A 16,549-nucleotide genomic window follows, 5' to 3' on the forward strand; every position below is an offset into this window, starting at 1 on the left:
TATCTTAACACCTTCTCTATAGAGCAATATTATTATTTTTCATTTTTTGTCAATTCAAAAACTAGCGGCTTAGGAAAAAAAAAAAAAAATCCTAATTTCAATCAATTTAGTTGTAGTTATTAATATTCGTATACAGATAGTATAATATCATGACGGTGAACAATCGACATATTTGAGAGAAATTTCTTCAAACATCAACCAGGTCTTTTAAGTTGAGAGGAATGCAAACTGATTTGTCGTTGATACAACGGGCAGCTATGAGAGAATACATAGCTTCTGTGAGGTGATAACCATCCCAAAAATAGTGTTTATCGACGTTTGGGCATGGCTTCAACAATGGAATGCACCCTGATGTCCCATTAAACCATGCTGTGCAACAAGGATTCGTTGCATCCGCCATGCCTGCATGCAAAAACATTTCATGAATAATATTTAAGAGTAGTTTTTGTTATAACTCTATTCAGTTTCATGGTTACTTCAATGAAAAATTTACCGTATTTTGAAGGGTTTATTGCTGCATCATAGCCTAACCAATGAACATGGCCAAGAACAAAGTTGGAGCCCTTGAGTGTTGTTGTCAAATTCGTAAGTATGGCAAGAAGCCTGTTGTTGAAATATGTAACAATCTGGTTCTTGTCTTCGACACATTGTCCATTGTGTTTATATTTCCTAGTGATGGAAGGGATGCAGCCGATTGGACCGATCTCGAACACTATTACCTTTCTGGCTCCAATATTGTATAGCCTCTGCAAGTATAAAATGAGCATCATAAACCTCCAGAAGACGACCAAATGATAATCAAATCTGCTTAATTTTGTATGTTCAGAGAGCTAGAATGAACCTCAAGCTGCCGAGAGAGTGAATCTACGAGGAGTTGAGCGAATGGTTCGGGAGAAAAACGTTGGCTTGTATTGAACAACGTGGTTTCAAGATAATTATTTATGTAGTCGTTACTGCCAATGGCGACTGCCACTATAGACTTTGATAAATAATCTTCAAGTTTTTCTGGGTTGTTGAAATGGCTTGGCAGCTCTGAATTCACAGTCTTTTCGAACAAATCAAACTGTTCTTCCAGATGCAAGCATTTTCCCTGCAAATTAGAAATTAACATCGAAGAATTTAATTGTAAAACTACATATTATACAGTCACTAATAGCGAGACACTAATAAGGGCTGTTATTAGGGTTTTTATTCGACCAACAGTTCTAAGGCTCTAAAAGGAAAGGTACAGACAAGTTAGTCTGAACACTCCGATGATAAAAAAAATAATAAATAAAAAATTCAATTTGAAGTGATACTTCTAGTTAAACTACTAAACTAGGGAAGTTAATTAGTTTCATTTATTGGCTTAGCCAAATGGATAGCTGGACCGGAACAATTGGGAAAAACCCTGGTGACTGAAATGATAATTACAAAAATACCAGAAATATATACAAATTAAATGATGGTATAGCCACTCAAAACAAATTATTATACATATACATTAGGAGGAAATAAATCTAGAGTAGATTAAACCTACATTATAAATAATTTATAAATGTAATGAAATATAAATATTACTGAATCCTCGATAAATTTCAAGGTTATGTTGATCATATTAAAAAAGAAATTACAATATCTTAAATTATTTACATATTAATCACATAATTTTGGCACATATAAATGGAAAAAAAAATGTTTGGTTCATTTTTTAAGTACACAATAAAATTACAGAAAAAATATAATCCATGTTAAGGAGAATGATCATTTTTTTTTTTTTTTTTAATGATGAGGGTGCATACCTCAATAAATCCCTCGAGGTCTTAAAACTACTATACAGGTAAGAGCTCTCATGAGTATTCCTATTATCAAACCGAGAAGTAGTTTTTTTTTTTTTTTTTTTTTTTTATAACTAGGGGTATTCGGGCGCACCTTAATTAATTAATCCTCTGAGATATTGGTAAGAGCTCTTACCCTTATTAACAACCTATAAGAGATTTGAACTCAAGACCTTTTAAGTAATATATCTAAGAATCCTTATCGAACCACTCGGTCACCTAAGTTAATTTAAAGAGCTAACTCGGCCAAGAGAAATAATGCCAAATTAATTAATAAAGAGGAAAATATATGTTCAATTTATTTAATCAAATTCTTACATATGGACGTCCAGTTTCTGGGAGGATGCCGCATCCGCCAGATGCATAATTCAACCCCGTAAGTGGTATAGAGCTTTTGACACTCAGATATGGTGGAGAATATGGTAGCCCAAGAAATTCAGCTGAAAAAACACAAATTATCATAACACAATTAAGCATGCATGCAATTCAACTATTATAATTAGAAAAAAAGATCTAATATAATGAGTATAAATTCATATATATACCTACAAAATCCGCGAGTGTCTTGCCATTAGTGAATCTCCCTGTATTCCCCGTGGGAAAATTGGCACCATATGGCGAATAATTTGCTCTAGCAATGGTTGGCAAAAGATTGTTATTGCCACTGTCAAGCAGAGAATCTCCAAATACATAGAGCGCTGGTGCAAGAGGTGGCTGCACGGCCGCCGCCGCCGCCGTGCTACTGATCAAAGGGAAAAAACATTGAAAGAAAACGAACAAGAAAATGAAGGGCGCCATTACAGATAACAATAATAATTTTCTGCTCAAACTTTCAATAGGGGAATTATGAACACATGTTTTAAGTAGCAATTATATTTATATGGTGAGATAGATATAAACACAACAGAAAAGTAACGTAAATGTGTGCTAGTTTGTTTGTTTTTGCGAAAGAAAGTGACATAAATGAAGGGGGGAATTCACATGGAATATCATAGGGCATGGATCAGGCAATTCGAGAAGGTGGAAGAGTAATGGGCGCATGTATTATCTACTGCTATCACAAAATTCATTACTTTGATAAGGTTTGTTAAGCAATTTTGACCTGAAAACAGTTCGACAAGTATTTATTTTAATTTGTTTAATCTAAGCAACAGCTAGCCTTCATATTTATATAATATATTAATGATTTCTCCATTCATGATTCATCTAATAATAATCTTTTTCTTATGACAAAATCAGCATTTGAGCACGATTTATCAGTTTCAAAGGAGATCGAGTTCACACATATATACTGAGCACGTATGCATTTACTTTATGACACTTAGTCATGTTCTGTATTGTTCATTTAAGAAAATCCAGCAGTAGAGTCAGCATTAGTAATCAAATTATGGAGGTTGAAAGAAAGGATGAAATATAACCTAAAAAACAATGGGATTTTGGCATGTTTTTAACATATTGCACAGCTTTTTGCAGCAATATACGGAAGGTATTGCCTCAGCAAACTAGAAATTTTGGATTGTGCGGAATTATGGCTTGTAATATAATATTTCCAGGAATGTGTTGGTTTCGTGTAGAGTGAAGGCAACCAAGCGGCTGATCTTGGAATGCAAGTGGATACATGATTTAGAAATCCATCGACAGCCATGAAAATTTGTAATGAAAACGTAATGTCCCATATTTATATTAAGTTTACTCAAGTTCCAACTCTAACAAATTAAGAGCCGGTTGGGCTTGTCTAGGGTGTCTGGATCAGTTTGTATGCACCTTAATTATTTTTTAGGATCCTGAAATTACTGATCGGATAAGAACTCTAGTATCTATCACGATGACTCGAACTCGGGAGAGATTATGTAGACTTAGATTATCCTCTACTCTTTTACTATTAGGTAATCCAATGGTATTTGGTTGGGTCTGTCTTCCCTTCCCTTCAAAAGATTGTCCACCAAATCAATTAACATGCATTTTCATGGACCTAAAAATGCAAATATGGAAAGAAAAATACTTCTTGGCAACATTAAAACATGAGAGTTTCTTTCATTAAATTAAAGAGTCTCGCAAGGGTCCATTGTAATATTCGGTTTTAATATATTAGGAAACTTCTATATGTATTATCACACCTTTAACTAATTGGGTAAGGATGAGAATTAATTCATAGATATGGATAAAAACATAATGATCTTCATCCAATAGAATCAAACCTTTACGTTTTCCCGGAATTTTCATTAATTTCTCTTGGGATTTAATTAATATAAACAATTACTCTCATTTAATTTTGGTTTCACTTCTAAACGCATGCGATGAAGGTAAAAGGTTAATCTGTGACGATCAACTTCCATGAAAAAGTTTTAAGGGATGTTTTCAAATGCATATATAGGTCAAATTATAGTATCTTAATTATTTGACTTCATTTAAGACACTGATTTATAGCAATTGATAAATCACAATCTAAGAGACATCTTCCAATGACTCTTTATATGACTTAAACTCTTTATTACGAAGAGTTTTTTATTCTTTAAATATAAATTAAAGAGTGAGTTTGACTTTCTAGATCTAGAGAGTCAAATTTCACTCTCTATCATAATTTTAATTAATAAATTACAAGTTTTTATAAATTTTATTTATTAATTCTCTCTTCTATTAGAGCATCTTCAATTGTGCTCTTTATTTTAAAGAGCATCTTTCATGTAAATAAAAAGCATCTTCATTGATTTTTAATATAAAAAACAAAATTTTTATTCAAATCCAATAAACTCTTTAAATTTTAGGAGAGAGTACATGGTTTTTCAAGAAAGAAATTTAATATGAGAGATAAATCATAAATAAAATACATAAAAACTTATAATTTATTATTTAAAATTAGGATAGAGAGTAAAATTTGACTCTATACATGTGCAGAGTCAAACTCACTTTTTAGTTTATATTTAAAGAATAAAAAGTCCATTGGACTCTTATTTTTATGGATAAACTCTTTATAATAAAGAGTTTGGATCATATAAAGAGTTATTTGAGATGCTGTTAACTCTCTTTCTTGAAAATAAGGAGCATCTTTATTAAATTTAAAGAGTCTATTGGATTTGAATAAAAAATTTGTTCTTTATATTTAAAAAATAATGAAAATACTCTTTATTTATATAAAATATGCTCTTTAAAATAAAGAGTACCATTGAAGATGCTCTAACAGTGGAAAAGATGATACTTTATATATATATAATGATGATTTGCAAACCTTGGTGAGATCAAGTTTGTAACCTAAATCTTAAAGAGGAGGTTAATAAAATTTACCTGCTTTTAAGGAAAGGTACAAGATTTTCTATTAGCTGTTTTACTTAGTTTCACATTTGAAAATTGCAACTTCCATTTTTCTTTTAATCGAAGTATCCGGACTAATTTGTACGCACTTCAACTAATTACTGGGGTCTATTCAAAAAAAAAAAAAAAACTTTTTGCAACCAATTTTTTTGCAACTAGGCAAAAATAGTTGCATATGCCTTACATTTAGTAACTAATTCCAATCAGTCGGCCAAAGGGGAATAAAATTCTAAGGCCCATTTATTCTCGCCTTTGGCGTCTAAAATTAATATTCTGCGACTAATTTGATTTGTTGCCCAAAATATCACATTAGCGACTAATTTATTTGATTGCTAATTCTTGCGCGAACACAATTGGCAACTACAATAAGAGATTTCGCAACTAAAATTATGGTTACAGATAACAATTATTTTCAACTATTGAATAGTTACTAAATTAGATACAAATATTAATTAATTAATTTGTAACTATTTTTATTAGTTACAAATAATACAATTACCGAAATATCCAAACTTCTGACAATAATTACAAAGGGCCCATGGTGCATTTGGCAACTAATTATTTTGTACATATTACAAATAGTTGCAAAAACTCATGTACAACAACTAAAATGTATTTAGTCGCTGTATGCTTATATGTACTCTTTATTGATTGTATGTTTAAATATAGTTAATGACCTAATTTCGTGAGATTAATTTGATAGAGTGACTTAAATCTTTCCTGCTATTTTTTCTCTTATATTGATGTTTGCAGATTCCAAAGATGGCCCTTGGTATAAGAAGGACTGTAGCTAGACGTGCAAATGCTATTCGGACGAATTAAAGTGCTGAAACGACTCCTAAAACTGCTGCAAACACTGGTAAAGTTATAATATTAGTCAACTTAAGTATACTGAAATATATACTTGGATTTTAGATATTGTCTCCAATGTTTACTTAAAATTTAAGAATCCATTTTACTTTACCAATATGCAAACAGTCCTTATGATAACATATTATTTACTAATGATGCATTATTTTGATTTTGTAGGCAATATTGTGGCAAAGAATGTGAGAGGAAAGACTAGAGGTCGGATGTGAAAGACTCATACAAATAGCCAAGTCGAAGTTGCATGTAGACTTCGAAAAAGAAGATAGAGTACCTACGGGAGTAAATGCATCAAAGTTGAGTACTAAGATAGAAATAGTAGCAAGGAACTATGCCCTCGTTAGAGTGCTTACTTGGAAGAAAGTTCACAACGATGTGGAAAAACAAATGATTGCTCGTAGCACGGTAATATGCTTCTGCTTTGTGTTATATGTTTTGATGAGAGGAATTTATGTTAGTATGAAAAGAAGCATGGAAATTGTAGTATATTGCATATCTGCCTTTCATGTTTGAATTTTGAGTTATTTATAAATATAATCCATATTCTATGTTTTGAATACCCCATTTCCTTCATTTTGGATGTAACGCTTTGAAATGAGTTAACAAGTTCTATTATCCTGCTCATTTACTTTTTAATCCTTTTTAGTTTATTCTCTTGAAATTACACCACTAAAATTATCACAACGTAAACATTAATTCAGACATACTGCACATCACTTTGGCATACCAAACACTTAAAAACTTGGAGAATCTTTTACGAGGAGATTGGAAAAACTAGAACGATTGTATGTAACCAATCAAGCTCTCTAGAGACTTATATGCAAAACCTCCTGTTAGAGAAAGATCCACTTTGTTGATGCGTGATTTTGACACCAACTAATAGACACGTGCGCAACGCTGGTTGGCCATGAGATACACGTGAGTATGGATAAAGTGTATAGTAAATATAGTAGTGAGAGTTTTTTAAAGTGGTTCGGATGCTAACGTAGCAAGTCCTACGTCCACCGATAGTTGTATTAATATTGTGGGTCAGGTCGCAACAGTGGACTGACTTACAAATGATTAGTGAAAAGTAAATGCAAAAATACAAGAGAGAGAGGGATAGCTAATTCAGAGTGTAAAATGGCCGAATCCCTTCAATGAAGGGGTCTTCTCCTTTTTATAGTGAGATGAGTACAAGTAATTATCATTAAATCTGTGGGTTGGTGTGAATGTCAGGACAAAATCCGGCTTTATGTCACATTGCCCACCTTCCAAACTGATTTCACGCGATTTGGAGCAGGGAATGGACACGTGGGATCTCCACAGCGTCTGGCAGGTCTGGCGTGCGCTTACCGTTCTGACGAGAGCAGGTCACACTCCATCACGTGATTTCTCACGTCAGCCCTTGATTTCCCAGGCATAACTTACGGTTCTCCCCGAAGAAAGTCGGGACGCGAAGAAGCTCGTGACGACTGCAAACTTGCAGAAGTACAGTTTTTTCAGCAATAACGCGTCTTTAGAGTCCCCAGAGTGTAAGTTGGGCTGACTGATTCCCTTCTGGTTGTAGAATAATTTTTGTCTAGTTACTAACGTACTTGCATGCAGCGACCATGCCTCAAAAAGAGTCTGAGCAGCCCCGGCGAGCGCCATTTAACTTCTCTCGATTGAGAAGGGTCAAGGCGGTCGAAGCTGCTCGCCCCATAGCGGCACAACCGGTGCGAACTGCCGCGCCTTCCCAGCGCCATCCTGAGGAAGAAATGACCAGGTCAGAACAGGTTGCTCAGCCATCGCCTGGTCGCCCGAGGCAGAAGACAATGGCTCAGCGGTCGAAGAAGAGGAAGCAGATTCAGGTCGACGAGTCAGAAACTGAATCTAAGGGTGATCAACCCTGAGGTCGCGGCAGGACACTGGAAGGAGGTCGGGCAAGGAACTTGCGGATGAGGCGGTTGCTGCCGACAAGGCGAAGGACACACCAGTGCTGGAGACGCTGGGGAACCTGCCCGAATACCTGCAGCCGATAGCCTACTCTCTACTTGAGTGTGGATTATCGGATTCATACGATGAGTTCACCGATACGGGTGATGTTGACCTGATGACCATGTCGGTTCAGCATCTAAGCAAGGTGAACGAACTGTTCTTGAAGAGTTTGTCCGCCATTTTCATTCTAACTCATTTCTTGTTCGCAGGCTCTGCTCGCCATGAGAATGTCCCTGGAAAAGGCTCGGCTGGGAGCTGCGAAAGGGGAAAATGATCTGAAAGAGGAGATCGCGAAGCTCAAACAGAGCTTGGAGGACGTCGAAGTGGAAAGAGCGTTGTCCACTGAGGCAGCGAATAGATACTTGAAACAAAAGACGGCCGCTATGCGCACAGTGGACTTTCAAAAGATGGAGCCTGAGCGACGCGCGGAGGAAGTAAAAGAGCTTCAGAGGACAACCGCTAGACTCTCCAAGGAGGTCGGAGAGAAAGACCAGGAGCTCCAGACGACCTTAATGTGGGCTCAGCGAGTAGAACAAGAAATGGAGGCCTCCGAAAAGAAAAGGCTAGCTTTGAGGCCGAGCTCTAGGAGAGTCGGGGAAAGGTTGCTTCCCTGACTGAAGAAATGCAGAGCCAGTCAGAAGAGGTTGAGGATAAGGCTATCGATTGGGCGATCGGGTCCATTTATTCCCTGCAACCAAAGAACCCAAATCTGGATATGTCCGATCTCCCAGGGGAGTGGCAGGAAGCCTTGCAGACCTTGGCAATGGAAGATGATAAAGCAGCGGCCGCTCGAGGATCCGACCAGGCAGAGGGTTCGGGTTTTGCTTCGAAGAAACCCCCCACCGACTAGGCCTAGTGCGATGAGGCCGACCCAATAGGAGTCAATAGGGTCAACAGTTTTTGTTGTACATAAATGAAATACATTTTGTTTTCAATTGCTGTTTGCTTAATCATACATGAGTGCAATTTACAATTCAGTTTATTTACATAGGCAATATTACATGCGAACTGTTACAAGCGAACAGAATAATATTTTACAAGGAAAAAGGAAACTTTAACAAAATCAAAAGCTAATTTACAATGAGAGCTAAGTTCGGGATTGCTGATAGTATGGCCGGAGGTGTTTGGCATTCCAAGCTCGGGATACTTTAGAACCGTTCAGCCTTTTGAGATGGTAAGTCCCCGGTCTGATCACCTTGTCGACCCGATACAGACCTTCCCAGTTCGGTCTTAGTACTTCCGCACTTGGCTCCCTGGTTCCGAGGAGAATTTCTTTTAGCACAAGGTCATCGACCTGGAAGTCTCTTCGCTTGACCTTTGAATCAAAGAACCTTTTTGCACGTTACTGGTAGGCTGCTATCCTTAGCGAAGCCTTGCTGCGGTGTTCTTCAATAAGATCCAGACTCGCTCTCATAAGTGCTTCGTTTTCAACCTCATCGTACAAGTCCCTCCGAAGAGATCCAGTTCCTACCTCTATAGGAATCATTGCTTCGCAGCCATAGGTTTCTGAGGTGGAAGTTCTCGGAGTTGTCCTGTATGCCCATAGGACTTCAGAGAGATCGTCGGCCCAATTTCCCTTGGCTGCCCCAAGTTTGGCCTTTAGAGTGTGCTTGATGGTCTTGTTGACAGCTTCAACTTGGCCATTTGCTTATGGTCTTGCGACTGGGGCAAATTTTTTATGGATGCCCAACTTGTCGCAGAACTGCTTGAACTCCTCGTTGTCGAATTGCTTTTCATTATCCGAGATAAGGGTGTGAGGAATTCCGTAGCGGCACACTATATTCTTGAAAACGAAGTCTTTCAGCTTTCTGGTCGTGATCGTGGCCAGCGATTCAGCTTCCACCCATTTTGTGAAATAGTCTATCGCGACCACGGCATACTTAACTCCCCCTTTTCCGACTGGCATGGGACTGATAAGGTCGATCCCCCACATGAAAAATGGTCAGGGGCTAGTCATCTTTATCAGCTCGTGAGAGGGGGCTTGCGGAATGTTCGCGAATCGCGGATACTTGTCACACCTCTTAACAAAATTGCAGGTATTTTCTTGGACCCGAGGCCAATAATACGCGAGAGATCGTGCGGTAGTGTGATTACCGCAAATCCTTTCATGAATTTCCCTCATGATATAATCTACCTCTTCACTAGTCACACATCGGAGGAGAGGGGCACTGAATCCTCGCCTGTATAGCTGGTCTTCGACGAGAGAATAACGAGCAGATCTTGTTCACAGGACCCGTGCCTCGACCTTGTCGTCGGGCAAGATCCCATCCTTGAGATACCAGTAAATGGGCGTCATCCAGGAATCTGATTGTGTTACATTCACGACCTGTTCGATCGGGCTAATGCTCGGGGCCTCGATGAACCGAACAAGAATGCTATCAGGTGCCTCTAAGTCCAACGATGAGGCTATCTTTGCCAAGGCGTCCACCATAGAGTTGCTATCTCTAGGGATCTGAGTGATTGCGAAGTGCTTGAATGGCTCGAGCGTGGCCTTAGCTTCTTTCAGATAACGGATCATGTTTTCTTCCTTAGCTTGGTATTCTCCTAGGATTTGGTTGACGACCAGCATAAAGTCGCTGTGAACGCTGATCGCAGTTGCGCCCATTTCTCTAGCCAACCGTAATCCAACAAGCAGAGCTTCATACTCAGCTTCGTTGTTGGTCGCCTTGAATCCGAACCGCAGGATGCCGTGAATGTGAGCCCCTTCGGGACTCAAGAGGAAGAGACCTGCTCCTGCCCTTTTCCTAGTCGATGACGTCGACATAGAGGCTCCAGGTCAATAGGTTCTGAATGGTCTCTTGGATGGCTTCGCTGGGCTGTTGCTCTGACTCATTCGGGAGATAAGAGAATTCTGAAATGAAGTCAGCAACAGCTTGCCCTTTGATGGTCGACCTAGGCTTGTACTTCAGGTCGAACTGGCTTAACTCCATGGCCCATTGAGCAGTTTACCCGAGGCTTCTAGCTTCTGGAGGACCTACCTGAGGGGGTAATTAGTCATTACGTGGATCGTATGAGCGTGAAAGTAAGGTCGCAGCTTTCTGGAAGCGATCAGCAGGGCATAGGCTAATCGTTCTATTTCCGGATACCACATCTCAGCATTCGACAGACGCTTGCTCGCGTAGCAAACAGGCCATTGAACTTTTTCCACTTCTCGAACTAGGGCTGCACTGACCGCGAACTGAGAGACTGACAGGTACAGGGCAAGACCTCTTGCGGAAGAGGCTTGGAGAGGAGAGGTGACTTCTCGAGGTGTTCTTTTATACTTTGGAACGCCTGTTCGCATTCGGGAGTCCATTCGAATTTCTTATTGGCCTTCAGAACATTGAAAAACGGCAAGCTGCGATCTGTTAACCTCGATATGAAACGACTAAGTGCCGCTATTCGCCCGTTAAGACTCGTGACCTGTTTTTTGCTAGTCGGGCTTTCTATATCGAGGAGAGCTTGAATTTTTTCAGGGTTGATTTCTATTCCCCGCTGGTTAACCATGTACCCTAGGAACTTACCCAAGGATACCCCGAACGAACACTTGAGCGGGTTCAGTTTCATTCTGTACAGTTGGAGGATATCAAAGACCTCTGCGAGATGTGCTACGTGATCTAAAGCGACATGGGATTTGACCAGCATGTCATCTACGTAGACCTCCATTGACTTGCCGATCTGGTCGGAGAACATTCGGTTAACCAGCCACTGGTAGGTCGCGCCAGCGTTCTTGAGGCCGAAGGGCATGACCTTATAGCAATACAGTCCCCGATCTGTAATGAAAGATGTGTGCTCTTCATCTGGCGCATACATCAGAATCTGATTATATCCCGAGTATGCGTCCATGAAACTTAGTAGCTTGTGCCCCAAGGTGGCATCCACGAGCTGGTCAATTCTTGATAGGGGGAAGCTGTCTTTAAGGCAAGCTTTGTTAAGGTCGCTAAATTCGACGCAGGTTCGCCACTGGCCATTGGGTTTCTTTACCAGAACCGGGTTGACGACCCAGATCGGGTATAGTGCCTCCCGGATGGATCCGTTATTGAGGAGGTTGTCCACCTCTAGCTTTAGGGCAAAGTATCACTCTGGATCCATCGCTCTTCGTTTCTGGCGAACTGGTTTGGCTTCACTATCGATATTTAATGCATGACAAATTACATCTGGGCTGATCCCGACCACATTTGCGTGAGACCATGCAAACACATCGATGTTTTCCTTGAGGAAGCCTGTCAGTTCGGTAGCGAGTTGGGGATTGAGATTTTTACCGACTCTTAAAACCCTGCTCGGCTCTTTCTGGTCGACCAGCACTTCAGTCAAGTCCTCAACCGGCCCACTGGAAGGGCAGTCTTGAATGCGAGGGTCTAGGTTGTCCTCGGCCGGACTAGGTCGTGGATCGATCCTACTAATCTCCATGGCCTGCCTGTGATTGTCGTGCGTGGTGCCCTTTCTTTTGTACGCCATCTGGACCGCTTTTACATAGCAATCGCGCAATGCGCGCTGAGACCCGCTGACTTCCCTGATCCCCGTCGGGGTGGGAAACTTCATCTTCAAATGGTAAATTGAAGTGACCGCCTTGAACTGTCTTAGCAGAGGTCGCCCAAGGATCTCATTGAAGGCTGATGGGCAGTCCCACTAAGAACTCAATTACTTTGGTCACTTCGTCAAAATCGTCCAGCGTGATTGGGAATGAGATTGTTCCCTTGGGGAGTAGATGGTCTCCCGTAAATCCGTATAGCGAGAACGAGGCAGGCTTCAGGTCGGCCTCGTCCAGATTCATTCTTTCAAAAGTGGATGCGAACAGGATGTTCACAGCACTTCCGTTATCCACTAACATTCTCTGGGTGTTATAGCGCCCTATCAGGGGAGTGATTACAAGGGCGTCGTCGTGGGGATGATGCAACCTGGCCGCATCTTGTTTGGAGAAGGAGATTTCCACCTCCCTGCGAACCTTTCGTGGTCGATGTTCTACACTCATCACTCTAATGGGGTCATGATGTGCTTCGCGAACATAACTTTCTTGAGCACCTCGCGAATTTCCAATGAAGTACGGTCCCCCGAAAATCAAATTGAGACTGAATACCCTTTCTGATCGCGGCGCTTCTTACTTGACTCCCCTCGATCTTTTTCTTTCGAGAGAGCAGAGTCATCGATGTATTCCTTGAAATGCCTCTTCTTGATAAGCTCTTCAATTGCTTATTTCAGAGCTAGACACTCATCAGTATGGTGCCCATTGTCCCAATGATAGCGACAGTACTTTTTATTATTTCTGGCTATCATGGGGGTTTTCATGGGCTTGGGCTCTCCGAGCAGACTGGCTTCTTCAGATTTATCAAGAATGGCAGATACAGAGGCGTTCAGTGGAGTATATTGGTGCCTGTCGTGATCGCGATGAGGAACGTGTGCATAGGACTTTCTGGGCTCGTAGCGAAGTTTCTTCCCTTTTTGCTGATCGTCGGCGGCTCCTCCGCGATCAGCCCTTCGGCTTTCCCCCCTACTAGACATACTGCCAGAAGCACCGGAGTCGCGACGGCGAAGTGCCACCAGCGAATTTTCTATCAGGAGATATTTCTTCGCAAGGTTATAGAATCTGGTGAGGGAAACATCGTCCTCAGCCTGTAACTCTTTTCACAGGTCGGTTTGCGGGCGAACTCCAGTTATTATGAGTGTTCGGATGGACTCTTCAGGAGCATGAGCCACCTTGTTGAGTTCCCTGTGGAAACGGTCAATGTAGGATTGTAGGGATTCATCCCTTTCTTGCCTTATGTTGCTGAGATAGCTCAAAGGCATCAAAAACTTTCGATTTGCTTAGAAATGCCGTAGGAACGTCGTGCTCATCTAAGGCCACGAACTGATCGATCCAGCTGGGAGCAACCTTAACCACCATTTGGCATGAGAAGTTAAAGTCACGGCCAAACAACGGCATTTTGCAAGATCTAAAACCTGATGAAGCTCCATCAGGTCGTTGAACTCATACAAATGATCCTGCGAGTCATGGTTCCCACCAAACAGCTGCATGTCGGGCATCCTGGACCCCGGTAGGAGTGGAGCAGCTAACACTTTGGGAGAGAAGGGGGATGCAGAGGCAACCTGGGCCTGCTCGTTTTGCTGCTCTCTCAGTCTGTCCAGAGCTCGCTGCAGCTCCTCAATTTGTGGTAACGGAGCCAGTTGGGGATTGCTTTCACCCATGCGAGTCCAGCCCTTGTGATTACAGTTCAGGAAAGTCCGGAGGTCGGACTCCTCTTCGCCTTGGCCGGCACTTCTGGCCACTCTCGATACATGCTGGCTAGACGCGTGTGAAGGCGATGGATGGTGCGGGGTATTTTCACAACCCTCGCGGTGGTACGAACCGCCCCACGAGTTGTGGGGACCACCCGTATAATAGCGATCAGGATCGTTCTGCTAGCGGTGATAAGAATCGCCCCACCCAGAACTTTTGCTTAGGTTCACCTGCAACGTGGCATGGGACAGCTCGGGATTTACTTTTTTGCTGAGTCTTAGCTTTGTCGGCACCCTGCTTGGGGCACGGTTTGTGTTCGCTAGCCCTTTAGAGCCCGTAGGCTTGTTTTTTGCCACTTGCTTACCCTTACATCTACGCGCTGCAGTACTCGCGGCACGGGCTATTTCCCTTTGCCACGCTTTCGCGCGACCTGCAGGCATTTTTGGCAGTTGTACCGCCCCAGCTGTTCTAGATGGCACGCCTTGGTCCAAACGGTCCAACCTTTGGTTAACCGTCTGGAGAGTACTGTCGAACCTCTCCAGGTAGCTTCTGATGGCGGGGTCAAGCTGCGAAGTTGCTGGGATATCCATCGCAGCATTTTGTGGAACTGGAAGTATCCTGGAAGAGGTATCCCCCCTGGGTTAGGGGAACTCCCTCAGCGCGCTGGTTGGCTTGCTCGGGCTCAGATTGGCGGGCCATTTGTTGCTGTAGGACCAGTAGGTTAGAGATTCTCCTGATGAAGGATGAACACTAAATCAGGCCCTCCTTCTAGCGCCAAACTGTTGATGCATGATTTTGACACCAACTAATCGACACGTGCGCAACGCTGGTTGGCCATGAGACACACGTGAGTATAGATAAAGTGTGTAGTAAATGTAGTAGTGAGAGCTTTTTAAAGTGGTTCAGATGCTAAGGTAGCAAGTCCTACGTCCACCGATAGTTGTATTAATATTGTGGGTCAGGTCGCAACAGCGGACTGACTTACAAATGATTAGTGAAAAGTAAATGCAAAGATACAAGAGAGAGAAGGATAGCTAATTCAAAGTGTAAAATGGTCGAATCCCCTCAATGAAGGGGTCTTCTCCTTTTTATAGTGAGATGAGTGCAAGTAATCATCATTAAATCCGTGGGTTGGTGTGAATGTCAGGACAAAATCCGGCTTTATGTCACATTGACCACCTTCCAAACTGATTTCACGTGATTTGGAGCAAGGAATGGACACGTGGGATCTCCACAGCGTCTGGCAGGTCTGGCACGCGCTTACCGTTCTGACGAGAGCAGGTCACACTCCATCACGTGATTTCCCACGTCAGCCCTTGATTTCCCAGGCATAACACACTTTTTCCTTTAAATCCATAATTCTAAACATAACTAACATATCTTGCAATCGCCGGTTGATCACCAAAACGAGGGTGGCAAATAATGGGATCCCTTCACATATATTTTCCAAAGTAGAATTCCAACCATTGTGTGTCCATAAACCTCCTGTGGTAGGATGAGCAGACAATTTTTGTTGGGAGCCCATTTCACTATATGTCCTCTTCCATCTAGCATTTCAAGGAACCCTTTTGGCAATGCTACAAGCCATTCTGCTCCACGGACCGATCCTAGTCGAACAACCCACAAGAAAGACAGCCCATTATTGGCTAATCCCTACACTATCTCCAAAAATTCAGTTTCATTAATAGCCACAATGCCATTATATTTAGCATATTTGCTACAACTTTTGTTTTTCTTGCTTTATTCTCTGGGATTCCTTTAATCCAAGTTCATTAACTATTTAATTTTTGTTAGTTTGTTTTTAAACTTACGTAAAAATTTAACTTTAAAATCTTAATTAAACTAGGGAATTGAAGTTTAGACTAATAATCTGTGAGATACTCGTTTTTCTACTCCATCAATTTGATTTTTGTTTGGTGCTATAGTACATTATGTACTGCATTTTCTTATTGTAAAATTAATTTCTGTGAGCTTTGAGGAATAGTCTTTCTTTTCTATTGCTTTTTCATAAGTTTTTGTCATATATTGTATACCCCAGAATAATTATAATTTATTTGTAATTATTTAATATCTTGCTTGACTTATTGATTATGCATTGAATTGATGGTAGGAAAAAATAATAGAGTTGCAAGATGAAACACAAGCAGGGGAAAGTGAAAAAATAGTAACAGAAATATGTGAGGAAGTGCTGGGTAAAGCTTCTGGATTTAACCAAAATTTTGCATTTTCACAGACTCAGCATCATGATATGGCAGTAGAAGCAAAGTTAAGGCACATAGTGCAACAATAAGAAAATAAGATTAAACAGTTGGAGGAGCAACTCATCCTATTTGATCAACAAAAACAGAAAATAAAAATGCTTGAAGAACAACATTTTCAAATGTTGGAGATGCTGAAGCAGATC

At 41.0% G+C, this 16,549-nt stretch overlaps 2 protein-coding genes across 2 annotated transcripts; one reads left to right on the forward strand and one right to left on the reverse strand.

The window, feature by feature from the left end:
- Positions 1-187: 187 nt before the first annotated feature.
- LOC116144351 (GDSL esterase/lipase 7-like) lies at positions 188-2,615 on the reverse strand. The gene is made up of 5 exons (XM_031429804.1): positions 2,363-2,615; positions 2,136-2,257; positions 842-1,090; positions 494-746; positions 188-402 (listed from the first exon to the last, which is right to left on the reverse strand). The coding sequence occupies exons 1-5, from the start codon at positions 2,613-2,615 to the stop codon at positions 188-190; spliced, it is 1,092 nt and encodes a 363-aa protein (XP_031285664.1).
- A 4,970-nt stretch (positions 2,616-7,585) lies between these two features.
- Positions 7,586-8,566, forward strand: LOC116144352. The gene is made up of 3 exons (XM_031429805.1): positions 7,586-7,825; positions 7,879-8,097; positions 8,162-8,566. Exons 1-3 carry the CDS (start codon positions 7,586-7,588, stop codon positions 8,564-8,566), a joined length of 864 nt encoding a protein of 287 aa, XP_031285665.1.
- Positions 8,567-16,549: the final 7,983 nt, after the last annotated feature.

This window comes from Pistacia vera, unplaced genomic scaffold, assembly GCF_008641045.1.
Source record: "Pistacia vera cultivar Batoury unplaced genomic scaffold, PisVer_v2 Contig441, whole genome shotgun sequence".
Lineage (NCBI taxonomy): Eukaryota > Viridiplantae > Streptophyta > Magnoliopsida > Sapindales > Anacardiaceae > Pistacia > Pistacia vera.

Excerpts from the sequence above, each read along its gene's own strand:
- LOC116144352 (XM_031429805.1), top strand. The coding sequence starts at position 7,586 with ATGCCTCAAAAAGAGTCTGAGCAGCCCCGGCGAGCGCCATTTAACTTC. Across the intron at positions 7,826-7,878 it reads AGAAGAGGAAGCAGATTCAG|GACACTGGAAGGAGGTCGGG; the intron begins GTCGACGAGTCA and ends AGGTCGCGGCAG. Across the intron at positions 8,098-8,161 it reads CGGTTCAGCATCTAAGCAAG|GCTCTGCTCGCCATGAGAAT; the intron begins GTGAACGAACTG and ends TCTTGTTCGCAG.
- LOC116144351 (XM_031429804.1), bottom strand. The coding sequence starts at position 2,615 with ATGGCGCCCTTCATTTTCTTGTTCGTTTTCTTTCAATGTTTTTTCCCT. Across the intron at positions 747-841 it reads CACTCTCTCGGCAGCTTGAG|AGGCTATACAATATTGGAGC; the intron begins GTTCATTCTAGC and ends TTATACTTGCAG. Across the intron at positions 403-493 it reads AATAAACCCTTCAAAATACG|GCATGGCGGATGCAACGAAT; the intron begins GTAAATTTTTCA and ends TTTTGCATGCAG.